Below are 26,654 nucleotides of genomic sequence, written 5' to 3' on the forward strand. Positions count from 1 at the left end.
TCTCCACAGGTGCTGGACTACACAGGGGGTATCAGCAGCTATACCAAGAGAAATGAACAGTAACACCCAGTTTATGTGTATCCTCCTCCTCTGACAGGAGCCTTCAACAGGTCAGAAAATGCCACCAAAATGTCCACTAGCATCCACCAGTGGGATGCTCTGCCCACTTTATGAAACAGGAGTGAAAATGCAAGCATGGCAAATTCTTCAAATGGGGCCTCACTCATGTTGCTGGCTCCAGTTGCCGGCAGCTTGCAGACCCAAAACACAGCTTGGCTGGCTATACTGGTGGGTGAGACAACTTCTCATAAAGTGCTGTGGGAGGCACACTCAAGTGTTTCCATGGTGCACAAGGAACAAAGGGCTGAAGAGGCTACAGCTGGGAGAGCGCTAGGAAGCCTGGGAGAGGCTGATTTGACTAGGTCTGCGCAGTGCACTGTGGGCACGTGAGCGTTGGTGTGAGACGTAAGTGGGAGTAAAGTTTTCCCACAGTGCACCACAGTCCTAGAGCTAGAGCGGCCACATTTCGGTGTGGGGGACACTAAGGACTCTGGGACATGGTTGCTTTGACTTGGGTCTGCGCACTGCCATGTGGGCATCAGAGCCCTAGGTTCCAGCACAGGTTAGAAAAGTCTAACATAGGGTTAAAAGAGTGCAGACACTCATGCCCGGGTTCCCTAACACGGGTCATCTGACTTGAGTCCCACTAAGCCTGAGATTACATTGCAGTGTAGACATACCCACTGTCTTCTGCTGTAAGCGTTGGTGCAAAGGGTCCTACATGATATGTGGGAAGATTTGCATCATGAGAAAACCACCTGTATTCTATTTTCACATTTTCTAATCTGTCAGAGTAGCAGGTGGTGGAGAAGTGATGCAAATGCATAAGACACAAGAGTAAAGCTAAGCGAGAAAAGCATAGAATCGAGATTCAACATCCTGAAGTTTGAACTTGGAGTCTGACACATTCATTCCTTCACTGATCATCATCACGTGCACAGCATGGAAGTGCTCCTTGTCCAAAAAGGCCGTCAGATTGGGATCCACGGGGAAGGAATGTCCTCTGGAGGCACCAACTGTTTCTCTCTTTGCCCCATGAAACTTTGGACCCAAATGGCAAATGACAATTGCTCCCAATTTAACCATGGCATCGTTTGGGACCAGAATGAATGCCACTGAACTAAGGAGCAGTGTTCTAAAAATAAATTGTTTAGCTGGGCCATAGGTTTCCATCTCAAGAGTGTAACCCACCAAAGATGGGGTAGTTATTAACAAAGGTATAATTCTGCAGCTATCTCACATTCAACACTGAGTTCACTTTATACACATTTGCAGCACCTACAAGGGATGAGCTCATCAAAAATGCGACTTCCATTTTCTCCATCTCTACAGAGATAGGGATTGGGCTTCCCAAATAAAAGGCAGCATGCATCTGATTTGGAAGGAAATGTCTTCAATACTAACCTCCTGCAGAGCTTCGGCCACAATTGGTTTGGGATCCAAATCCATGGGCCTTTTGCCGAGTTCCAAGTCACTGACTGGGGAATACACTTCCCAGATCATCTGAAACTATATTGCCATAACCAACTGAATAACAGCTTGATGACCAAACTAAATTAAGACCCACAATGCTTCATAACACTAGCTGACCAAACTGGACCAGAGGGATTTGCAACTGGGCTACTGAGTGAATGGAATCAGTATTCTCTTCAGCTAAACTGAAGTGGAAAAACACAGCTTGTGAAATCACAGCAGTGCTGTTGCAATGACAGCTTCCATTTAAGAATGGGATTTTACTGAAACCTGAGTTCTAACATGGAACTATTAGTCTGGAACGTAACTTGCTTACCTAAGCTCTCACAATTAAAACTATTATTCAGGGATGCAAATTGTTTTATCACAAACCACTGGTTTGTCTGTATAAGATTTACTGGGAATCAGTTCTTATAAATAAAAGGTTAAAAGTGTTTTAACTGATAAAAATATAAATATATTATTGTAGCAACTGTAAGTGAAATAGTGGTATTTATAATCAAAATAGAAAGTAGTCAATAGTGAATATGTAAAGTGTATCATATTTGAAGTCAGGGCCAGTCCACAACATTTTGGCACCTGAGGCGGGGAGCTCAAAAGACGCCCCCATGCCCCCTCGCTTGGGCCAAAACTTTGAAAGGTCTCAATTCTGCCTTCTTCCTGTTCTACTCCTCTCATGGTACTGCTCTGCTACCTACCCCCATAAAGGAGAAATAACAACTTAAAATGCCTTGTTCAAAAATGTTAAGTAACACTTAACATTCAAACGCCTGAACAGCAAACGTAACTTTTCTTGTCTGCATAGTAAACACTGGCATTTTTATCTGTTTGAATAATCAAAGTGGTGCTTTCCGTGCCTTCTTGGTTGCAAAGATTTGAACTGCTTCCTGCTGAAGGTCCACAGTCTGGGCCAGCTCATGCTCTATTGAGATGGTTGCAAGGCCGACCAGCCTCTCCTGTGTCATTGTGGAGCGTAGATGTGTTTTTATTAACTTCAGCTTGGAGAAGCTGCGTTCTCCACTGGCAACTGTTACAGGAAGTATTAGAAGTATGCGCAGAGCAACAAAAGCATTTGGAAAGAGGGTGGTCATCTTATTTGTGCACATATATTCCCGAACAGCCTTTGGAGTTGATCCTGCTGAAATGTATCTTGAAAGGGCTTTCAGTTCATCACCTAAATCACTTACATCAATATCGTGCATGACATCATGTGTCAACACTGTCTCTAGTGCCCTGCATTGCTGGTGTAGGTCTTCTTCAGCTATAGTGAGGAGTTTTGGAATATCATATAACATCCCAAATATACTCCTGTGTTCCTTGAGCTGCATGAAACATTCTTCAACTGACTGTATTGCACAATCTAGCACCTGGTTAAAGAATTCAACTTTGAATTGTTGTTTGGAGTTTCTTATGGGATTATCCCGTGCCTTGTAATCAAAATGTCTTCTTCTTCGGTGACTCTTGTATTCTTGAATGGGTGGGAAAATAGCTTCAGTGTGAAGTTCCTCTGCCAACTTCTGTGCACTCTTCAGAACGTTTTGAAATCCCTCATCTGACCCGTAAGACTGTAGTTATGACTTTGCTTTCTCCAGTTGTTCCATTGCTCCAGATATAGCAAGGTCAACACCTTGGAGTCTCTTTCTTACAACATTTATTTCAAACAGTATGTCATGCCACAACACTAAGCCACACAGAAATTTGAAGTTATGTATGTTTCTGGTGATTCCATTTCCCTCTGCCACTGTTCTCCCACGAACAGTTCCTGTCATAGCATTATCCTCCATAATGGCAACTATGGCATCACCTATCTTCCCAATTTGGTGTTTGATAGGCTTTATCACCTCCACTGGACTTTCCCATCATGTGGCACTCAGTGGTTTCAGTGTCAGAGAGGATGTTCCCAGAGGTTGCTTCAAAATTTGCCATCAGTGAGTTGATGCAGAGAAAAATACATAGATGCTTTGAATTACATTAAAAAATTCAAGTATCAGAGGAGTAGCTGTGTTAGTCTGGATCTGTAAAAAGCAACAGAGAGTCCTGTGGCACCTTTAAGACTAACAGAAGTATTGGGAGCATAATCTTTTGTGGGTGAATACATGTGTCTGACGAAGTGGGCATTCACCCATAAATTAAATATAAATTAAGGAAGATATCCCATCTCCTAGAACTGGAAGGGACCTTGAAAGGTCATCGAGTCCAGCCCCCTGCCTTCACTAGCAGGACCAAGTACTGATTTTGCCCCAGATCCCTAAGTGGCCCCCGCAAGGATTGAACTCACAACGCTGGGTTTAGCAGGCCAATGCTCAAACCACTGAGCTATGAAAGCTTATGCTCCAATACATCTGTTAGGCTTAAAGGTGCCACAGGACTCTCTGTTGCTTATTAAAAAATTCAGCAGCCTCACTAGAAGCTGATGCTGCATCACTGACCACCAAGTTCAATGAATGAGAACTGCATGGGACAAAAAAAGCTCAAGGGTTTAACTCTCGGATCCGTGTCTGCACTCCTCTGGTCTTTGCTCTCATGTTGGCACCATTATCGTAGTCCTGACCTCTCATGTCAGCTATCGCAATTCCCGTATCTTCCAGCTTTTTAAGAAGCACATTTGTCATACCAGCTCCTGGAGTATCATCAATGTCAATAAATTCTAGAAAATGCTCTCTGACAGTCACCATTGCAGGGACATTTTCACTAGGTTCTGTTGTTGTTACAAAACGCACCATTAAAGTCATTTGTTCCGTATGGCTGATGTCAGGTGTGCAGTCCAGAATAACAGAGTAATATCTTGCTGACTTCAGATCTGCCACAATCTTCTGTTTGACTTTTGTTGCCAGTAACTGTATGATCTCATTTTGAATTGTTTTTCCAAGGTAGTGGTGTGTGTACATTCCTTGGGTGGTGACTCTTCTTAGATGCTCCTGGAGTACGGCATCAAACCCAGCCATCAGCTCCACAATTGTAAGGAAGTTTCCATTGTTTGGCACATACAGCTGATCTGAAGTGCCACGCAGAGCTAGGTTTTGGGTAGCAAGCATTCTCACAACGGCAATGAGCCTTTTCAGAACATTTTGCCAGTAAAGAGACTCTAATGCAATCTTCTCTTGATGCTGATCATCTATGGTGGCCTTTAACCTTAGTCTCATCTCAAGCTCTTTCCATCTATGGAATGCCCTCTGGTGATTTGCTGCCTTCTCATGGCATACCAGATTTCTACCCAGATTTTTCCAGTCCTTTGTTCCTGTAGAACCCAATGTGGCTGGAACATTAGACTGGAAGAGTTTGCCACAAAAACAGTATGCAGCATTCTGGGTTTTTGAGTACATAAGCCATGGCCTCTCCACTTTGTCACCATTGGGGATTTCACGCCAGTTATGTGTTGGATGGAAACTTCTATTTTCATTGTCTTTGGGGAACATGAAGTTTTTCACGTGCTGTGGCCCATGCAGTACAAGGAAGTCCCTCAGGCTACTGCTCAAGTGGGTCCACAGTCCTGGATCATCTGGACTTAAGGAACTAAACTCAGCAGCAGCTGTTTCTTGCGCCTCCACCACACTCTTCTCTGATCTACACTTTTCTTCAGGAATGTGCATGGTTACATCCATTTGAGATGGAGATATGGATGCTGCAGTAGCTGCCAGGTCACCTGCACACTAACTGGAAGATCAGGCATCTCCTCACCACTCTCATCCTCACTGGGGCCGGAAGGCTCACCGTGAACATTTGTGTCTATGTATCTCAGGACAGCTCCTTTCTGCTTAGATAGAAAAGCTTCCTTTGCTTTCTTTCTTTTTCTGAATGCTGCCCCAGAGGGGCGTTTTCTTCTTTCACTCATGACTGCTGTTCTGTGCCAGCTATAGTGGTTCTCAACACTCAATTGAAGGGGACAAATAAGCAGGCTGGTAGCAGGGCCTGAGTGAGGGAAGATATCAGCATCTTAAGGGCCTAACTGGCTCCTACTACTTCAGTTGACTGCCTGTTTTCCTCAAGTGGGTTCAGGGAAGCAGCAGCAAACAGGAAGCTCCCTGAGAAGCTGGTGTGAATCAGTCCAGGCTCCTGGGGGTGCTAGAAAGGTACATAAGAAGCGCCTCCTCCTCTCTCTCCCTGCAGCTCCTGCTGCTTTCTGTTATTCCCTCTCACCTTTTCTCCTGCCTTCCTGTTATGTGTCTTGTGCCCTCCTTCCTCCACCATCTCTGTGCATCTAGAGCAAAGAGAATACATATGCACCAGCAGCAGACACAATTTTCTACACTCTGGGTTCTAGTGGCACCCCCCACATTCTGGCACCTCAGGCGGCAGCCTCAGTTCGCCTCATGGTGAGCCAGCCCTGTTTGAAGTCCTTTATATTCATGTTAAATTCTCTGAAACTGTATGATAGGTAGATGCTGTGATGTTTGTACGAACTTCTCCTTTGTATCTGTGCTGGAGAATGCAAGTTCAGCAAAAACTAAGGTACAAGAAGCTTGTAAAATGCACTTTAAAAAACCAATTTCTAGGTGTTATGATATACCTGGCTACTACAATATAGATGAAGTTAGGTTAGAAAAACTTTGTAATTTCTATAATGTTCGCCAATATTAATACAATATTAACATTATATATAATATCACATATATTTCTTGAATTGCCCTCATCTTAAGATCTTCCAAAATGCTTTTTTATTTATGTTACAGAAAGAGATAGCTGAAGTATTGTAATATCAGGGCAAGGCAAAAACATAGCAGAAAAATAGGTAATGCTATGCCTTTAATGTTAAAAACAAAATTCTAGTCTTGAGTACATGCTTCTCTGTTTTTGTTTAATGCATGGGGTCTGTATAACAGTCAAAATGTAAAATATATGCCATGTTGAAACTTACAACATCCCCCACATAGAAAGTGTAGCAATTACTGTCTATGAAAAACATGTCACAGAAAATAGAAAAGCTATATTAGATAAAGTGATGTAGGGAAAATTGTGAAACTCCCCCCACTTAGGTATAAATACAGGAAGGATAAGCACAGGATCTTTGAGACAGTGTGAGCACTGCAAGTCTTGTCTTCCAAAGGGATTGGTAACGTAAGCACTCTTCCTTTCTGTATTATGCTGTATTAATCCTTGACTAATAATCCTTGATTAATAAATTGATTAAGACTAGTTATTGAACATCTCATTATTAATTTATATTGCACCCACAACAAGTGTGATCATGTCAGTTCGTTGCACAATTTACAGTATGCCGTTCTTCACTGTTTCAAAGTAGAAATGTTAAATTCCTACTGTTTCCTTAGGAGCATGCCCAATAATTGGAATATTCTATCCTGCTGGCTGAACTACACTTGAACTTCTTCCATGTCATCATAGAGGGGTGGGGAAAAGACACATATAAAATAAGATATTACCGTTTTAGCAAACGGTCATTTGTCTCAAAGTCCCCAATAAATCTGAGGTACATTCTGTCAAACAAAGGTAATATCCAATTATGAGACCAAACCGACTTCAGGACAGAGAGAAAAACCCACAACACAGAGGGGTGGAAGACACTTTCAGTTTCATATAAAATGAAATTCCAGAGCAGGTTATGTCTGATAACTCAAACTCAAAACAGATTCTCCCATTGCGTTCTCCTCTGATCAATTCAATTTTCCTTCACTCTGTGCCACCTCATTATTATTGAGTCACGTTACTTATAAAAGATTTAGCTTCATCACAAGGGAGAAAAGCAGCCAACCTTCCCATCTGCAAACAATCCCAGCTCAGCAGGAAAAAGCCCAGAAGCAGCGTTGCCAATAGATGGAAGCAGAGATGAAAGCACAGAATGACTACTCTGTGTTTGGGATCCATTCAAATCCCCCTTCCAGGTCTGTGACACTTTCATCTCTAGCCCCAGTGAATCGGATTTAGGATCAAAGTGTGACACCTAAGCACAGAGAGCGCTCAGAACATGGCATCACGTGACACACTGGGAGGTGCACGGGTGGAACATGGGAAGGGTAAACGCTATTGTGGCTTACACAGAAGCTAATGCTGCTGGGGTGAGGGGGGATTGTGACAGTGATGGGGAAGGAGGGAATCCCTTTGACTCACCCCATCTCCTTCGGGTATCACAGAGGCTGAAATGACACATTTTTCCTACCCCACTTTGTTCTATTTCAATCTATTATACATGAGGAAAATGGTTGAAAAAATATTTTTTCCTGCAAAACCCCAAGCAAGGTGAGAACAACTGGGATTGAGACAATTTGTCCCCAAAGGGGAACTCAATGACTAACAATCACTTTGTAATGGGGAAATGGTATCGACGTGATGCTCGCGTTTGTCTAGACTAGGAAAAAAGATGGAGGTGAGCTCGGCCAAGCTAACCCCAGCCACTGTACCCGGGTTATATCTGCACTGCAAATGTAGTTGTGTTGTTACAACAAGATCTCTAAACTGAGCACCTACATCCATGTACAATCCCAGTGGAGACAAGGCACAGGCCATTTTTACATCAGTGTTGCTAGTCAAGGGGGAGGGATAGCTCAGTGGTTTGAGCATTGGCCTGCTAAATCCAGGGTTATGAGTTCGATCCTTGAGGGGGCCATTTAGGGATCTGGGGCAAAAATCTGCCTGGGGATTGGTCCTGCTTTGAGCAGGGGGTTGAACTAGATGACCTCCTGAGGTCCCTTCCAACCCTGATATTCTAAGCTCAACCGTATCTCCTGCATGTGGTGCTGATGGGTATTTCTGGCAGGCGAAGGACACACTCCCAGGACTTATAAAGTAAAGGAGTTGATAAAGGATGATGGGATTCACCCCAAAGAAGGAGGAGGTGCAAAAGCCAGAGGCAGGCAACTCATGTGGAGCTGAAAGATCACACTGAAGAAAATGGTACAAAGTATGTGGGAATTCACTAATGTATTTTAGAAAAAATCTTTGGCCAGCCCTAGTCAGACATTTATGGCGGCGGTTCTCAACTGGAGGTCCGGGGGCTCCTGGGGTTCTGTGAGCCTTTTCAGGGAGTCCGCAGGGCCCCATAGCTGAAACCCCAAGTCCCAGCGCCTGACCATGGGGCTGAAACCAGGAGTGGTGTGGGGCCAAAGCCCCATCCCTGGCACCCCCCCACAGGGCTTAAGCCAGGGGCAACACGGGGCTGAAACCCCAAGCATAGGCACCGACTCCGTGGGTGCTCCAGGCTGGAGCTGGAGCACCCCTGGAGAAAAATTAGTGGGTGCTGAGCACCCACCGGCAGCTCCCAGTGGCCCCGCCCCACCCCCTGCTCCAGCTCACCTCCGCCTCCTCCACGAGTGCGCTGCCGCGTCCTGCTTCTCCTCCTCCCTCCCAGCACTTGCGCCATGAAACAGCTGATTCGCAGGGCGGGGAGGGAGGGGGGAAGAGGGGGAACACAGCATGCTGGGGGAAGAGGCGGGGCCAAGGTGGGGATTTGGGGAAGGGATCCAATAGGGGCAGGGAGGGGGCGGAGTCAGGGCGGGGACTTTGGGATGGGGGCGGGGCCAGAGGCGGGGAAAGGGGCGGGGGTGCGGGCACCCACTGGCGCCGGAGAAAGTTGACGCCTATGACCCCAAGCTCCCCCCCCCAACCACTGAAGCCAGGAGCAGCACGGGGCTGAAACCCTGAGCTCCCCTCTTCCCCTCCCCCCCCAAATCTGGGAACAGTGCGGAGCTGAACCCCTGAGCTCCCCTCCCTCCCCTGAAGTCAGAGCGGCAGGGAGCTGAAACACTGAGCTCTCCCCGCTGAATCCAGGAGCGGCACAGGGCTGAAGCCCTGAGCCCAAGAGCAGAGTTGAGGGGGCACAAGGGTGTTGCCCCCCCCAAGCTGCAGTGCCTTACGAAGAATGGGGCAGTCCTGGGGGCAGCTCCACCCCCCACCTCCTCCACTCCCTCAGGCCCCGCCCTCTGGCCAGGTCAGAGATGGGAAGCCGGAGCCAGGCAATGCGGGACAGCCACTCTTCTGGCTGCTGGTGTCATGGAGTGGGTAGCCCTGGCATTCCCCCATCTGCTGCTGGTGCCCGGGGTTGCGGCTGCTCCTCAGCTCCCAGCCCCCTTTGATTGCTCACACAGCCAGTTACAGCTGCCCAGGTAGGGACCTGGCTCCGGGGCTAGCAGAGCCCTCGGGGAGCAGCGACCAGCACACAGCCCTAGACAGGTGAGTGGTCTGCTGAAGTGAGTCAGGGGGTGGAGGTGGCGCTCCCTCCCTGGACCCTGCTGTGCGGAACTGGCCCGAGCCCTGCCGGCCCTTGCCCCCCCAAAATAGAAGTCAAACTCCCCCTATGCCCAAGGATCCCACCCTCGGGCCCACAGCCCCAAGTTGCTACCCACCCCTGCTGGGCCCTGGAGTTTTTATAGCATGTTGTGGGGGCCTCAGAAATAAAAGGTTGAGAACTCCTGATTTAAGGCATTACTCGCCTGTGTGGATTCTCTTATGTTTGATGAAAATTGAGCTCTTATTAAAACTCTTCCCGCACTCAGGGCATGTGTAGTTTGTCACTCCTCTATGGATTCGCTGATGACTAATAAGCGCTGAGCTCCGATTGAAGCTTTTCCCACACTCAGAGCATGAGCAGAGTGTCTTCCCTACATGGATTCTCTGATGTGTGATAAGATTTGAGCTCCGATTGAAGCTTTTCCCGCACTCAGAGCACTTGTAGGGTCGCTCTCCCGTGTGGATTCTCCGATGTGTGATAAGGTGTGAGCTCTGGCTGAAGCTTTTCCCGCACTCAAGGCAGGTGTAGGGTGTCTCCCCAGTGTGAATTCGCCGATGTTTGTTCAGGTTTGAGCTGTGGTTGAAGGTTTTCCCACACTCAGGGCATGTGTAGGGTTTCTCTCCTGTGTGGATTCTCCAGTGCCTAATAAGGTCTGAACTCTCATTGAAGCTTTTCCTGCACTCGGAGCATATATAGGGCGTTTCTCCTGTGTGGATTCTCTGATGTGTGATAAGGTTTGAGCAGTGATTGAAGCTTTTCCCACAGTCAGAGCATGTGTAGGGTCGCTCTCCTGTGTGGATTCTCCGATGTGTGATGAGGTGTGAGCTCTGGGTGAAGCTTTTCCCACACTCATGGCAGGTGTAGGGTGTCTCTCTAGTGTGGATTCTCCGATGTGTGATCAGGTTTGAGCTGTGGTTGAAGCTTTTCCCACACTCAGGGCATGTGTAGGGTTTCTCTCCTGTGTGGATTATCCAATGCCTAATAAGGTCTGAACTCTCACTGAAGCTTTTCCTGCACTCAGAGCATGAGTAGGGTGTCTCACCCGTGTGGATTCTCTCATGTGTGATAAGAGCAGATCTCCGACAGAAGCTTTTCCCACACTCCGAGCACGTGTAGGGTGTCTCTCCTGTGTGAATTCTCTGATGTGTGATGAGGTGTGAGCTGTGATTGAAGCGTTTCCCGCACTCAGGGCATGTGTAGGGCGTCTCTCCAGTGTGGATTCTCCGATGGGTGATCAGGGCTGAGCCATGACTGAAGCTTTTCCCACACTCAGAGCATGTGTAGGGTGTCTCTCCTGTGTGGACTCTCTGATGTGTGATAAGGTTTGAGTTCCGATTGAAGCTTTTCCCACATTCAGAGCATGTGTAGGGTCGCTCTCCTGTGTGGATTCTCCGATGTGTGATGAGGTGTGAGTTCCGATTGAAGCTTTTCCCACACTCGGGGCATGTGTACGGCCTCTCTCCAGTGTGGATTCTCTGATGTGTGATGAGGGTTGAGCTCTGACTAAAACTTTTTCCACACTCAAGGCACGTATAGGGTCTCTCTCCCATGTTCATTCTTTCATGTCTAATAACGTCAAATGTCTGATAATATACTGAAGCTTTTCTCTGACCTATGCTGACTCTCACAGGCTTTTGCCTCTGCACAAATCCAAGAAACTTTCCCTTTGGACCTTCCCGCTAATGTCACATGTGGTACAACTTGCTTAGCATATTTGTGCTGTTGATTCTGCTCCTCGTTCTCACTCACCATCTGATCACCTGGAAGGATAGAGAGAGAATCCAGGCATTGGTCACTCCCTATGCTGGGGAGAAAGGAAACCCCAGAGAGGAATGGGAAAAGGTGGGAAGAAACCAAAATAAGTGCTGGAGACATCAAACAAAACAGGATTTGATTTGAACCCCTCCCCCAACCCGCCCTGCCTAAAGTCCTTCCCAGGAGGACAGAGAAGAGAGGGTCATTTCTGGGTCCACATCCCATTCAGGGGGAAGGAATATTGGGGAGGGAGCTACAGCCAGATGTCAGTCAGTAGAGGAAGGAAGCCAGAAGTGACATCTGTCATGAGGATGCCACATTTGCTGGGAACAATTCTGAATTTGGATAGCTCACAAGATCTTTGTAGGGAATCCCAAATGTTTCCTTCATTCACGGACAGTTTCTGAGTTGGTTAGCTGAGGCCTCACCTGACTGGGCACCTTTCTGGAGCTCTCTTTCCTCAGAGCCCTGGAGATCTGGGACCCACAGCTCTTCCCCTCGTTCCAGCCGGGAGATCACATCAGGTTTGGAAACTGGAAACCCTGCGTAAGAGAACAAAAACAAGAGAGATCAGCTGAATTTGTGGGATACTTGTCACAAAGAACATTCCATGATTTTACCCTCAGCTCATTTTTACGCATCCTGAAGCCAGCTTCCATAGTTCTAAGCAGCAGGACAGTTATTATTATTAATCATGTTCATTAAAGCAGTGCCAAAGGGCCAATAAAAATCAGGGCCCCATTGTTCCAGGCATTGTATAAATACAGAGTAGTAGATGCTCCATGCCCTGAGGAACTTACAATCTATATAGACAAGACACACATGGTGGCGGAAGGAATTAGAATACATGAGCAGAGTGAACAATGTAATGGCAGACAGATATAACACAGGCATATCTTGATATTATTGTATTTAATTGTGATGGGGTACACAATCCTCACACTGGGCCTGATGGGGTTAAAGGACACTACTGGGCACAGGTAGCCCTACCCTCTGGCCTGTGGAGCATGCTTCAGCTGGAGGAACAGGTTAAAAGATGCTCAGAAGCCCAGGGAAATGGGGAAGAGGGAACAGGCTAAGGGAAAACAGGTTCTTCTCCTGAAAAGCCACTTGGAAGGTTGGACCTGGGATGGAACAGCAACAGTGGTGAGGCCCCCAGGCGGTGCCTTCTCCAAACCCCGCCCACCCTCTTCTCACAACCAGCAGACCCCACCGAGCTCTGCTCTTTTGAACTCGGGGGGAGCTTGAGTGGGAGATGAGACACTGACCAGAGACCTTGGAAGAGGCTGTTGCCATGGTGGAGAACTACCTGATGTCCCTTGGGTCCATAGCTGAAACGCCAAAAACCAGTCTGGTGCACCTCCAGGGCCCCAAATACCACTGAGCCCAAAACTCACTGAGGCTATCCGGGGGACTTGGACACCGAATCCTAGTAGAGGGGGATACAAAAGGCCAGTAGAGGAGCCCGGAAGCCCACCCTCAGCTAACCAGGAGCCATGTGAGTCAAGCAGAGTAGCCTTATCCGAAGGGGCCTCCCACTCAGGAGAATTAATGGTGAAACCTCTTTCTCCCATGGGGGCTAGTTGCATGTGAGCAGCCAGGCCATTTCAGGTGGGATTGCCCATTCATGGACTTTAATTATGGGCAGGCCTGGACAGCGGATGACTGGGCTCAGAAAAGGGGCCCAGGGAAAATGTTAGTCCCCTTGCTAGTGAATGGAGTAAAAGTACAAGGACTGATAGACTCTGGCTGCAGCTGGACTTTAGTCAGGGAGTGGTTGGTGGGGACGGGAGGAGAATCTAGAGGCATGGTCTAAACCCAGTGTATCCATGGGGAAATATAACCCTGTCTGGTGAGACCAACTCACTGTGCAAGATCACACTGAGGCAGTGCAGGCCAGAGTGGCCAAAGACCTGGCCTATCTGGTCATACTTTGGCATGACTGGAAGTTTTTCAGGGAGGATGTCCAGGGATGGCCTGGAGCATCTGTAGAGGGGCTAGAGCGAGACTAGAAGAACCAAGAGAACAGGAGATGGCCATGGTGGCCAACAGGAGGTGCCACGAGGAGACGGCTCCATTGGAGGCCAAAGATCCAGAAGAAGGACCACCCTCATGGGCAAATGACTTTTCACCTGAACTTAACTGGAGCAGTAGAGGCCTACTACCACCTCTCAACCTGGACCTGCTGTCTAGCAAATAAACACTGTGGGAGAGCAAAGGAGGGACCCAACCCTGAGTCAGGTTTATGAACGTCTCACCCATGTGGATGACAAAGTGTTAGACCCACAGCTGCTGAAATAGTGGCCCTATTTTGAATTGCTAGAGGAGAGACCATATCAGGTGATGAAGCAGGCTAAGACAGGGCTGGTCAAATGCAGGTTCGGTACCCAGGAATTTCCAATGGGGAGGTGCTTCAATTGGCACATGCAGTGCTGTGCCGGGGCACTTGGGGACAGAGAAGACACTCAACAGAGTGACCATGAAGTTCTACTGGCCAGGCATCCACCCCAAAGGCACGAGACTATTGTGCCTTCTGCCCCAAGTGCCAGTGGGTGAGCCAGAAAAAGATCTCAAAGGCCCCCCTGGTACTACTCCCCTCTGCAGGGGTCCCTCTGACGGGCAGGTGCTGGGCTGGGGGACAGGGGAAGGATCACTGGATGATTGCCCTGTTGTGTCCATTTCCTAGGAAGCATCTGGCATTGGGCCCTGTCAGAAGACAGGATACTGGGCTAGATAGACCATTGTTCTGACTCAGTATGGCCATTCTTATGTTCTTATGGATAGGCATAGAGCTGGTGGGTCCACTGAAAACGTCTGCAGCCAGGTACAAATACACATTGGTGATCTTGGACTATGCCACCTGGGGCTATTCCCCTCTGGTCAGAAATGGCAGCTGTCATCGCTAGTAAGCTCATGAAAGTATTTGCCTGAGTAGGGATCCCAAAAGAAATATTTTACAGAGCAAGGGACAAACTTCACCTCACAGTTAATGAAGGTGTGACACTGACAGACTAGTCACCTTATGTATGACCCATAAGAACTTAACAAGAGGCATTGAAATGTAATTGAGACAATCTACTTGTATATGAATTTCAAAGAGCTGTACTAGACCTGCAATCATTAACCCATTTATTTGTAGTAATAGAAATCAAGGGTAGTTTCTAAGGGTATGTCTACACTACGAGAGTAGTTCGATTTTACTTAAATCGAATACGTGGAATCGATATTACAAAGTCGAACGTGTGTCCCCACACTAAGGACAGTAATTCGACTTTGTGAGTCCACACTAACGGGGCAAGCGTCGACATTGGAAGCGGTGCACTGTGGGCAGCTATCCCACAGTTCCCGCAGTCCCCGCTGCCCATTGGAATTCTGGGTCGAGCCCCCAATGTCTTCTGGGGAAAAAAATGTGTCAAGGGTGGTTTTGGGTAACTGTCGTCATCCAACCGTCACCACTGCCCTCCCTCCCTGAAAGCGCCGGCGGGAAATCAGTTCGCGCACTTTTCTGGTCAGTGACAGCCCGAACGCCACAGCACTGCGAGCATGGAGCCCGCTGCGACCATCGCTGCAGTTATGGCCGTTGTCAACACCTCGCAGCTTATCATCCACCTTTCCCAGAGGCAGATGCTGAGAAATCGGGCGAGGAGGCTACGGCAGCGCGGTGAGGACCTGAAGTCTGAGAGTAGCACAGACCTGTCACAAAGCACGGGACCCCGCGCCGAGGACATCATGGTGGCAATGGGTCATGTTGATGTTGTGGAACGGCGATTCTGGGCACGGGAAACAAGCACGGACTGGTGGGACCGCATAGTGCTGCAGGTCTGGGATGAATCACAGTGGCTGCGAAACTTTCGCATGCGGAAGGGAACTTTCCTTGAACTTTGTGAGTTGCTGTCCCCTGCCCTGAAGCGCAAGGACACCCGGATGCGAGCAGCCCTGACTGTCCAGAAGCGAGTGGCCATAGCCCTCTGGAAGCCTGCAACGCCGGACAGCTACCGGTCAGTCGCGAACCACTTTGGCGTGGGCAAATCTACCGTGGGGGTTGTTGTGATGCAAGTAGCCAACGCAATCGTTGAGCTACTGCTCTCAAAGGTAGTGACCCTGGGAAACGTGGAGGTCATCATAGATGGCTTCGCCGCGATGGGATTCCCAAACTGCGGTGGGGCTATAGATGGAACTCACATCCCTATCCTGGGACCGGACCACCAGGCCAGCCAGTACATTAACCGAAAGGGCTACTTTTCAATGGTGCTGCAAGCACTGGTGGACCATAGGGGACGTTTTACAAACATCAACGTCGGATGGCCGGGCAAGGTTCATGACGCTCGTGTTTTCAGGAACTCAGGTCTGTTTAGACGGCTGCAGGAAGGTATTTACTTCCCGGACCACAAAATAACTCTTGGGGATGTGGAGATGCCTATAGTCATCCTCGGGGACCCAGCCTACCCGCTAATGCCCTGGCTCATGAAGCCCTATACAGGCACCCTGGACACTGAAAAAGAACTCTTCAACTACCGGCTGAGCAAGTGCAGAATGGTGGTGGAGTGTGCTTTTGGACGTCTCAAGGGGAGATGGAGAAGCTTACTGACTCGCTGTGATCTCAGCGAAACCAATATCCCCATTGTTATTGCAGCTTGCTGTGTGCTCCACAATCTGTGTGAGAGCAAGGGGGAGACCTTTATGGCGGGGTGGGAGGTTGAGGCAAATAGCCTGGCATCTGATTACGCCCAGCCAGACAGCCGGGCGATTAGAAGAGCCCAGCGGGACGCGCTGTGCATCCGGGAGGCTTTGAAAGCTAGGTTCCTGAGTGAGCAGGGTAACCTGTGACTATTAAGTTTGTTTACAGAGAAGCTGAACCTGCCCCCGTTTCTTTACCCAGTAAATGTTCACTATCCTCTCCAGTTACATACCCCGTTCACCCCTTTCCCCCCCTTCCAACACACGTTTAAAAATAAAATCACTTGAAATTTGTTAATGAACACCGTTTTCTTTATTACTGTTTTCACGGGAAAGTGTTGAACCTGGGACGCAGACTGTGGTGGGGAGCGGGTGTAGTGTAGTGATGCAAAGGACGCTTCTAAACTCCAGGAATGACAGGCTCCGCACTGGTGGACTGGTTGTTTCAACGGAGCCTGCCACCCCTCCTGTTCGGGACTCTGTGTGTGGGGACTATGTGACTTTGTGGCAGGGGGAGGACGGTTACAGATCCCCTGCTGCGTGGCTCTGTGATCCAGGATAAGGACCGCTGCATAAGATCTCTAACCGCCCTACCCCGCCACAAAGTCACATAGCCCCGCCGCCCCCCCCCCCCCTCAGAACATGAAAACCACCTTCCAGACTGACCAGGGTAACTAGTGAATGCAATGTGTGTGTGCCCTGCTGCTGAACCTGCCCCCGCGTCTGTACCCTGGTAAAGGTGACTGTCCTGTCCAATTACCAACCCCCTTCCCCCCCTTCAAACAGACTCTCCTCTAAAAGAACATGATGGAAACAGTAATGAACAGAAACGTATTTTTTATTAGCAACTACACACGAAACTGGGACGGGGGCTTGGGTGAGGCGGGAAGGAAAGGACTTATCAAATTTTGGGGAATGAGAGCCTTCTGGTACTTGAGCAGTCTGCAGGGGTGGAGTGAGAGTTTTCACGGACTCTGCCGCCCCTCCTTCTTGGGACTTTGGGTGAGGGGGGTATGGGACTTTGTGGCGGGGGAGGGCGGTTAGAGATAGACTGCAGCGGGGCTCTGTCCTCCTGCCTCCGGTCCTGCAGAACATCCACCAGGTGCCGGAGCGTGTCCGTTTGCTCCCTCATTAGTCCAAGCTGCGTTTGAGTCGCCTGCTGGTCTTCCTGCCGCCACCTCTCCTCCCGTTCCATGTGTGATTGGTGCATTTGGGACAAGTTCTCCCTCCACTGGGTCTGCTGGGCTGCCTGGGCTCGGGAGCAGCCCGTAAGTTCCGAGAACATGTCCTCCCGTGTCCTCTTCTTCCTACGCCTAATCTGCGCTAGCCTCTGGGAGTGTGATGCCAGGCTAGGTCGGGAGACAGTCGCAGCTGTGGGATGGGAAAAAGGGAGTGAATTCCTCAGAAAGATAAATTTAGTTGTGAACAAAGAACATAGTCTTTCTCTGTGAACAAGACCATGCACAGCACCTATCACATGCGCACTCAGGACAAGGTCGAATTTTCGGCCTTCGCATTCAGTGCCTGGGGTCTTGCAGTGCAGATCAGACAAGCGGGACAGGACAGCGGAATTTGGGTAACAGGCTGACATGGTAAGCCGTAGACTTGTGGCTGCTTAAAACTTTAATAATAGCACTGGCCTCCTTTCACGTTCAAAGCAATGCCAGTCCCTGCTGCCAGCAATCCGGCAAGCATGAACTCTGCCCCTGTCCCACCCCCTCTCGGCTGTCCCAGGGAAAGATCCCTGTATGCTGCTCCTCTCCCGCCTCCACCGCGTGGCTCTAAACCGCCGGTTACAGTTCTGTAAAGGAACAGGCAAGCAGTCCCAATACTAACATTCCCCTACCTAATTCAAAGCAGGTCACCATGAGCGACATCACTCTGATGAGGATTTCAGAGACGGAGAAAGAACGGATGCTTCGGGAAAGCCTGCAAAGACCAGGGCCGTATGCCGCCCTGCTCTGCAAGGCTATGATCCCCGAGTACTTGCTTGTCTCCTGGCGCGGAAACGTTTCCTACCACGGAGGACCCAATAAGGCCGCTCTCCCCAGGAACCTGATGCAAAGGCTTTCCATTTACCTCCAGGAGAGCTTCGTGGAGATGTCCCAGGAGGATTTCTGCTCTATCCCCGGACATATAGACCGGATTTTACTGTAGCTGCACTGGCAGGGACTAAACAGTAGAGCGCCTAGGGCAAAACAATCATGCTAAACCGGACATTGTTAGATTTTTTTTCAGTAGTTGCACTGCCAAGGACTGAAACGTGAAGTGCCTAGGGCAAAGTAATCATGAAAAACCCATTGTTAATATTGTTAATATTCCTGTTCTGTTAAAAATAAATGTTTACATGTTTAAAACACTTACTGACTGATCCTTCCCCTGATTCTGTGTCCGGGTTAACGCCTGGGGACGGTTGGTAGGGGATCTCTGTAAGGGTGATGAAGAGATCCTGGCTGTCGGGGAAATCAGCGTTGTAAGCGCTGTCGACTGCCTCGTCCTCCTCATCTCCTTCCTCATCTTCCCCGTCCGCTAACATGTCCGAGGAACCGGCCGTCGACAATATCCCATCCTCAGAGTCCACGGTCAGTGGTGGGGTAGTGGTGGCGGCCGCACCTAGGATGGAATGCAGTGCCTCGTAGAAACGGGATGTCTGGGGCTGGGATCCGGAGCGTCCGTTTGCCTCTTTGGTCTTCTGGTAGCCTTGTCTCAGCTCCTTGATTTTCACGCGGCACTGCGTTGCATCCCGGCTGTATCCTCTCTCTGCCATGGCTTTAGAGATCTTCTCGTAGATCTTTGCATTCCGTCTTTTCGATCGCAGCTCGGAAAGCACAGACTCATCGCCCCACACAGCGATGAGATCCAAGACTTCCCGATCAGTCCATGCTGGGGCCCTCTTTCTATTCTGAGATTGCACGGCCATCTCTGCTGGAGAGCTCTGCATCGTTGCCAGTGCTGCTGAGCTCGCCACGATGTCCAAACAGGAAATGAGATTCAAACTGCCCAGACAGGAAAAGGAATTCAAATTTTCCCGGGGCTTTTCCTGTGTGGCTGGTCACAGCATCCGAGCTCGGACTGCTGTCCAGAGCGTCAACAGAGTGGTGCACTGTGGGATAGCTCCCAGAGCTATTACCGTCGATTTCCATCCACACCTAGCCTAATTCGACATGGCCATGTCGAATTTAGCGCTACTCCCCTCGTTGGGGAGGAGTACAGAAGTCGAATTTAAGAGACCTCTATGTCGAACTAAATAGCTTCGTGGTGTGGACGGGTGCAGAGTTAATTTGATGTAACGGTGCTAAATTCGACATAAACTCCTAGTGTAGACCAGGCCTAAGTGTATTTGTCTGTGTTTGCCTATATTTTGTTAGAAGTATAACAATGTAACCAGATTAGCTTTTGGATGCTAATTCCCTTTTATGTTTTAATTGTGGTATATTATGCAAGCGGATGGTTCAGCTAACCTTAAAATCAATAGATGTAAGATACTGCAGGAAACTACTCATATTATTCACATTGTCTTCAGCTTAATTATCTGTGCTTTAATGAAGTACTGGCTAATTGCTGTAAGTGAATGAATCCAACTAGTTTACTTGTATCATAGAATGTCAGGGTTGGAAGGGACCTCAGGAGGTCATCTAGTCCAACCCCCTGCTCAAAGCAGGGCCAATCCCGACAGATTTTTGCCCCAGATCCCTAAATGGCCCCTCAAGGATTTAACTCACAACCCTGGGTTTAACAGGCCAATGCTCAAACCACTGAGCTATCCCTCCCCATTAAAGGCTTAGGAAATAGACTAGCTTCAAAGCAACCATCTGCATTGCCTATTCTTCCTCGGGGAAGGTCCTGCTGTGACAATTGCTGTGGGGAGGTTTATCAGCTTGCTAGAGAACTATAAAGGAAGGACCTGATTCTTTTTATCTCTAGTCTGCTTAAACTTCGAACAGGGAAGTATAGGTCATAGGATGGAGATCTTCCAAATAATGATTTGGATTAACTGGGAAAATTCATGGAAAGACTTGAACAGACTCTACGCTTGGACTCCCTATTGGACTATAACCTTTTAAATTGATTCCAGAAAGACTTACAAATCAGCAGCCTCACCATCTCTGCTATGAAACTGACCTAAGGACTTTACACTTATTTCTATGTATATTGATCTTTCAACCTTTTGCACATCTTTTCTTTCTTTTTCATAGACTCATAGACTTTAAGGTCAGAAGGAACCAATATGGTCATCTAGTCTGACCTCCCGCATGATGCAGGCCACAAAAGCTGACCCACCCACAACAGAATCTTCCAGCCTGCGACCCCTGCCCTATGCTGCGGAGGAAGGCGAAAAACCTCCAGGGCCTCTGCCAATCTACCCTGGAGGAAAATTCCTTCCCGACCCCAAATATGGCGATCAGCAGAACCCCGAGCATACAGGCAAGATTCTACAGCCGGACCCTCATTTTACCCGCGATGGCACGTTAATGCCTAATTGACTAAAATCACGTTATCCCATCAAACCATTCCCTCCATAAATTTATCAAGCCTAATCTTGAAGCCAGAGAGGTCTTTCGCCCCCACCGTTTCCCTCGGAAGGCTGTTCCAAAATTTCACCCCTCTGACGGTTAGAAACCTTCGTCTAATTTCAAGCCTAAACTTCCCCACGGCCAGTTTATATCCATTCGTTCTCGTGTCCACATTACTACTGAGCTGAAATAATTCCTCTCCCTCCTTGGTATTAATCCCTTTGATATATTTAAAGAGAGCAATCATATCCCCCCTCAGCCTTCTTTTGGTTAGGCTAAACAAACCGAGCTCCTCGAGTCTCCTTTCATAGGAAAGGTTTTCCATTCCTCGGATCATCCTAGTGGCCCTTCTCTGTACCCGTTCCAGTTTGAGTTCATCCTTTTTAAACATAGGAGACCAGAACTGCACACAGTACTCCAAATGAGGTCTCACCAGCGCCTTGTATAACGGAAGCAGCACCTCCCTGTCCCTACTAGAAATACCTCGCCTAACGCATCCCAAAATCGCATTAGCTTTTTTCACAGCCACGTCACATTGCCGACTCATAGTCATCCTGCGATCAACCAGGACTCCTAGGTCCTTCTCCTCCTCCGTCACTTCCAACCTATGTGTCCCTAACTTATAACTAAAATTCTTGTTAGTCATCCCTAAATGCATCACCTTACACTTCTCACTATTAAATCTCATCCTATTATTCTTACTCCAATTTACAAGGTCATCCAAGTCTCCCTGCAGAATATCCCGATCCTTCTCCGAATTGGCAATACCTCCCAACTTTGTGTCATCCGCAAACTTTATCAGCCCACTCTTACATTCGGTTCCGAGGTCAGTAATGAATAGATTGAATAAAATCGGACCCAAAACCGAACCTTGAGGAACCTCACTGGTGACCTCCCTCCAACCCGACAGTTCACCTTTCAGTACTACCCGCTGCAGTCTACCCTTTAACCAGTTCTTTATCCACCTCTGGATTTTCATATCGATCCCCATCTTTTCTAATTTAACCAATAATTCCTCGTGCGGCACAGTATCAAACGCTTTACTAAAATCGAGGTAAATTAGATCCACCGCATTTCCTTTATCTAGAAGGTCTGTTACTTTCTCAAAGAAGGAGATCAAGTTGGTTTGGCACGATCTGCCTTTCGTAAACCCATGTTGTAATTTGTCCCAATTGCCATTCACCTCAAGGTCCTTAACTACTTTTTCCTTCAAAATTTTTTCCAAGACCTTGCATACTACAGAAGTTAAACTAACAGGCCTGTAGTTACCCGGGTCACTTTTTTTCCCCTTCTTAAAAATAGGAACCACATTAGCTATTTTCCAGTCCATTGGTACCACCCCCGAGTTTACAGATTTATTAAAAATTATCGCCAAGGGGCTTGCAATTTCTCGCGCCAGCTCCTTCAATATTCTAGGATGAAGATCATCCGGTCCGCCCGATTTAGTCCCATTTAGCTGGTCAAGTTTGGCTTCCACCTCTGATACTGTAATGTCAATCGCCCCTCCTTTATTCCCCTCTGTCCCGCTCCCTCTATTCCTAAGCCCTTCATTAGCCTTATTAAACACCGATGCAAAATATTCATTTAGATATTGTGCCATGCCTAGATTATCCTTAATCTCCACTCCATCTACATGCTTCAGCGGTCCCACTTCCTCTTTCTTTGTTTTCTTCCTATTTATATGGCTATAAAACCTCTTACTATTGGATTTAATTCCCCTCGCGAGGTCCAACTCTACACGGCTTTTGGCCTTTCTCACCGCATCCCTACATGCTCTGACCTCAATAAGGTAGGTTTCCTTGCCGATCTCTCCTCTCTTCCATTCTTTGTACGCTTTCTGTTTTTTCTTAATCGCCCCTTTGAGACGCCCGCTCATCCAGCTAGGTCTAATTCTCCTGCCTACTAACCGTTTCCCCTTTCTCGGGATACAGGCCTCGGACAGCTCGTGCAACTTCAGTTTGAAATAATCCCAGGCCTCATCTGCCTTTAGCTCTCTAAGTATGTTAGCCCAATCCACTTCCCTAAGTAGTTGCCTTAATTTATTAAAGTTGGCCTTTTTGAAATCGTAAACCTTAGTCACAGTTTTATTTCTGTTAATCCTTCCATTTAGTTTAAACCGAATTAGCTCATGGTCACTCGAGCCAAGGTTGCCCCCTACCACCATTTCCTCAACGAGGTCCTCACTACTCACCAGCACCAAATCTAAAATGGCATCCCCCCTCGTCGGTTCAGCTACTACTTGATGAAGGAATTCATCTGCTAGCACGTCTAGGAACATCTGAGCCCTATTATTGTTACTAGCATTTGTTCCCCAATCTATGTCCGGGAAGTTAAAGTCCCCCATGATTACACAGCTCTTATTAGTTTTTACTTCCTTAAAAACATTAAATAGTTCTCTGTCCGCATCCAGGCTAGATCCTGGCGGTCTATAGCACACCCAAAGCAGTATCTCAGGGGAGGCTCTAGTAGTTCTTTTACCCAGTGTAATCATTGCCCAGACAGACTCCGTCTTATCCATTCCATCACTTATTATTTCTTTACATTTTTCCTTTTATTATTAAATCTTTAGTCATTTAGTTACTAAAGGACTGGCATCGGTGTGATTATTGGGTAAGATCTGAGACTCATATTGACCTGAGGATCAATGTCCAGTCCTTTGGGAATGGCAAAACTCACATTTGGTGAATCTGGTCTTCAGTAACCCACCACTATATTAGACTTGGCTGTCTAGATGGAAGTCAAGAGCTGGAATGCTTAAAGGGGACTGTGTTTGGTTTCTTGGTAACCAGTGTGGTACTGCAGAAGTTGTTTTGTTATTGGCTTGGTGAATCTAATTATAGAATAAATACCCAGCTTGGGGGATTGTCTGTCCCATTCCTTGCAGTCTGCCCTGAGTGTAGCATTCTCAATATGGTCCATCCGGGCACCCGGTCACAGAAGGAGTTGTGCCACCTGCTATGGTTCAAGTCCTTGAAGACGTCGGTATACCACCACCAAACCGACAGTCTGGTGGAACAGTTTAACAAAACATTAAAAAGTTGAGATAGTTCAATCCACTGACTTCTGACACTGGTACCACCTCACCTGTCCTGCTCATCACCCGCAAGGTGCCCCAGACATCCACAGGTTTCTCGCCATTTGAATTACTGCACGGGAGGCAGTCAAGGGGAATACTGGACCTCCTCCATGAGACATGGGAAGGACAGAACTCCAGAACCACCAATGTAGTGTGCTATGTTATAGTCAAGAAATAAATTGAAGACCCTGGGGGAGCTTGCGAGGGGAAACCTGCAAAAGGGACAACACAATCAGGAGCAGGTCTATAACAAGGCTCAACTCTGAGAGCTCCAACCTGGAGACCGAGCGATACTTCTGCTGCTGACATTGAAATCCAAGCTACTGGCTGGATGGCAAGTGTGACGGGTTGGATCACAGAAACCCTCTAGGAGCTGCCAATTGATGTGCCAAGACTACTTCTACCCCTGCTTTCCTGCCCTGGCAGCTTAGGATTTCAGTGTCCTGTCTGGTTTGAGCCAGACCCGCTAGCCTGCTGCAAACCCAGACCCAGGGTCTAAACCACGTCCCCTAATTGCTGTAGGCTTCACTGAAAGCAACTTACAGAAGTGTTCCTGTCTTTAACACTCAGATGTCCAACTCCCAATGGGGTCCAAACCCCAAATAAATCCATTTTACCCTGTATAAAGCTTATACAGGGTAAACTCATAAATTGTTCACCCTCTATAACACTGATAGAGAGATATGCACAGATGTTTGCACCCCCCCCCCAGTATTAATACATACTATGGGTTAACTAATAAGTAAAAAGTGATTTTATTAAATAAAGAAAGTAGGATTTAAGTGGTTCCAAGTAGTAACACACATTGAATCTATTTCCCCATATTAAGTATCCTCACTCCTTCTTGTCAAACTGTCTTAAATGAGCTATCTTGATTATCACTACGAAAGTTTTTTTCCCTCCTGCTGACAATAGCTCATCTTAATTAATTAGCCTCTTAGAGTTGGTAGGGGAACTCCCACCTTTTCATGTTCTCTGTATGTGTATATATATCTCCTTACTATATGTTCCATTCTATGCATCCGATGAAGTGGGCTGTAGCCCACAAAAGCTTATGCTCATATAAATTTGTTAGTCTCTAAGGTGCCACAAGTACTCTTGTTCTTCTTACAACAAAGTGAATTACCAAGTAAAATAAAATAGAACATGCTAGTCTATGTCTAAGAAACTGAATACAAATAAAACCTCACCAATTCCAGTAAGCTTCCTTTCACAGACTAGTCTCCTGCTAGTCTGGGTCCAGGAATCACTCACACCCCCTGTAGTTACTGTTCTTTGTTCCAGTTTCTTTCAGGTATCCTTTGGGGGTGGAGAGGATATCTCTTTAGCCAGCTGAAGACAAAATGGAGAGGTCTCCCAGAGGTTTAAATAGACTTTCTCTGGTGGGTGGAGACCCCCTCGTCACTCCTATGCAAAGTCCAGCTCCAAGATGGAGTTTTGGAGTCACATGGGCAAGCCACATGTCCATGCATGACTCAGTTTTTACCAGCCAAGCCACATTCCTGGGAGGGCTCAGATGTGGATTGGCATCTTCAAGTTCATTGTTGGCTTAAGTGGTTTTTGATTGGGCACTTAATTTGCACTTTTCTCAAGAAGCTGACCAAATGTGCTACTAGGCTAGTTAAAATCAAGCCAGTACACAGCCAATATTCATAACTCGAATACAAAAATGATACACACATACAAATAGGATGAATACATTCAGTAGATCATAACCTTTACATAGCTATGTTACATAGCATACGTAGCCTAAAACATATTCCAGTTATGTCACATATACAATCATAAGCATATTCCATAAAGCCTTATGGGGGGCATCGTCACAGCAAGGTGATAAGACAGGTGGGGGAGATTGATTATGAGGTCCAGGAACCCAGAAGGAAGACATCAACCCAGGTATATCACGTCAACCTGCGCAAGTCTTGGAAGGGACAGGAGGGCCTCCTTGTTATCCCATTCCCTCCCAACCCCAAACTCAGCTCTCAGGCCCCCACACCCAAGATAATACCCCTGTGCAGGTAGGAAAGAACTTGCACCCCAGCCAAGAGCGCGAGGAAATGGGGTAGAATGAACAGGCTGGAGGGAAGCCAGGTCCTTCTCCTGAAATGCCACACGGAAAATTGAACCTGGAAGGGAACCACGATGCTGGTGAGTCCCACGTGCAGTGCGTTCTCCAAGCCATGCCCTTTCCTGCGGGGCTCTGCTCATCTGAATTCTGTTGAGTTCCAGATTGTTTGGACTCTAGGGGACCATGCCACAAGCTCAAAGAGAGGAGAGGTAGGAAGTGGCCCAGGGTGGCAGGTTTACATCCTCTGCATGGAGGAGTTGGCTGGTATTGCTTCCCACTGGGTACAGGGCTGGGACACAAAGGAGAGGGAAGGCCCAGGTCCTCCTACCATGTCCTGCTTGAGAGCTAGGCCTGACATGGGGCAAAACTGTGATGCCTCTGGCCCAGGAGCAGGGGTAGGCATCTCTACATCCCCCTCTTTGAGGCAAGAGATGGGAAACCAGGTATGCTAACCATTAGTCTACTTGGCCCCCACGAATAAACCATTACATTAACATTACAAACTTTACCTGTACATTTGAACTAGCCCTTGAAAGCATGAAAATGTCACTGAGTATTATACTGAGATAGGCCAGATTATGTCGGCCCATAGAATATTCACACACCTTTGTATCAAGAAGTGTCATGTATCTGTGTGTTCCTGGCTCACTGGGGGGGGGGGGGGGGGGGTTGGGGGTTGGTTTCCTGTGGAATCTGCTATCAGCAGGGGGTGATTAATGCCAAATTCCAAGGCTGATTATGCAGCTATCCAGCATTTGCAGCTTTGTCCCCCTTCTGTAAGAGCAGTGACTGGTGTTACCTGTTTCAGGAGACTGGGGAACAACGTCGGATTAGGGGCATAAAAGGCTGTTT

The 26,654-nt window shown here is 47.8% G+C and overlaps 1 protein-coding gene across 1 annotated transcript; it reads right to left on the bottom strand.

Moving 5' to 3' along the window:
- Window positions 1-903: 903 nt before the first annotated feature.
- On the bottom strand, window positions 904-13,407 carry LOC135885350 (zinc finger protein 883-like). The gene is made up of 8 exons (XM_065413022.1): window positions 13,335-13,407; window positions 11,896-12,009; window positions 11,462-11,472; window positions 10,755-11,352; window positions 10,087-10,670; window positions 8,779-8,852; window positions 5,671-5,731; window positions 904-1,101 (listed from the first exon to the last, which is right to left on the bottom strand). Exons 1-8 carry the CDS (start codon window positions 13,405-13,407, stop codon window positions 904-906), a joined length of 1,713 nt encoding a protein of 570 aa, XP_065269094.1.
- Between the last annotated feature and the right edge of the window lie 13,247 nt (window positions 13,408-26,654).

Source organism: Emys orbicularis, chromosome 11 (genome assembly GCF_028017835.1).
Source record: "Emys orbicularis isolate rEmyOrb1 chromosome 11, rEmyOrb1.hap1, whole genome shotgun sequence".
NCBI lineage: Eukaryota > Metazoa > Chordata > Testudines > Emydidae > Emys > Emys orbicularis.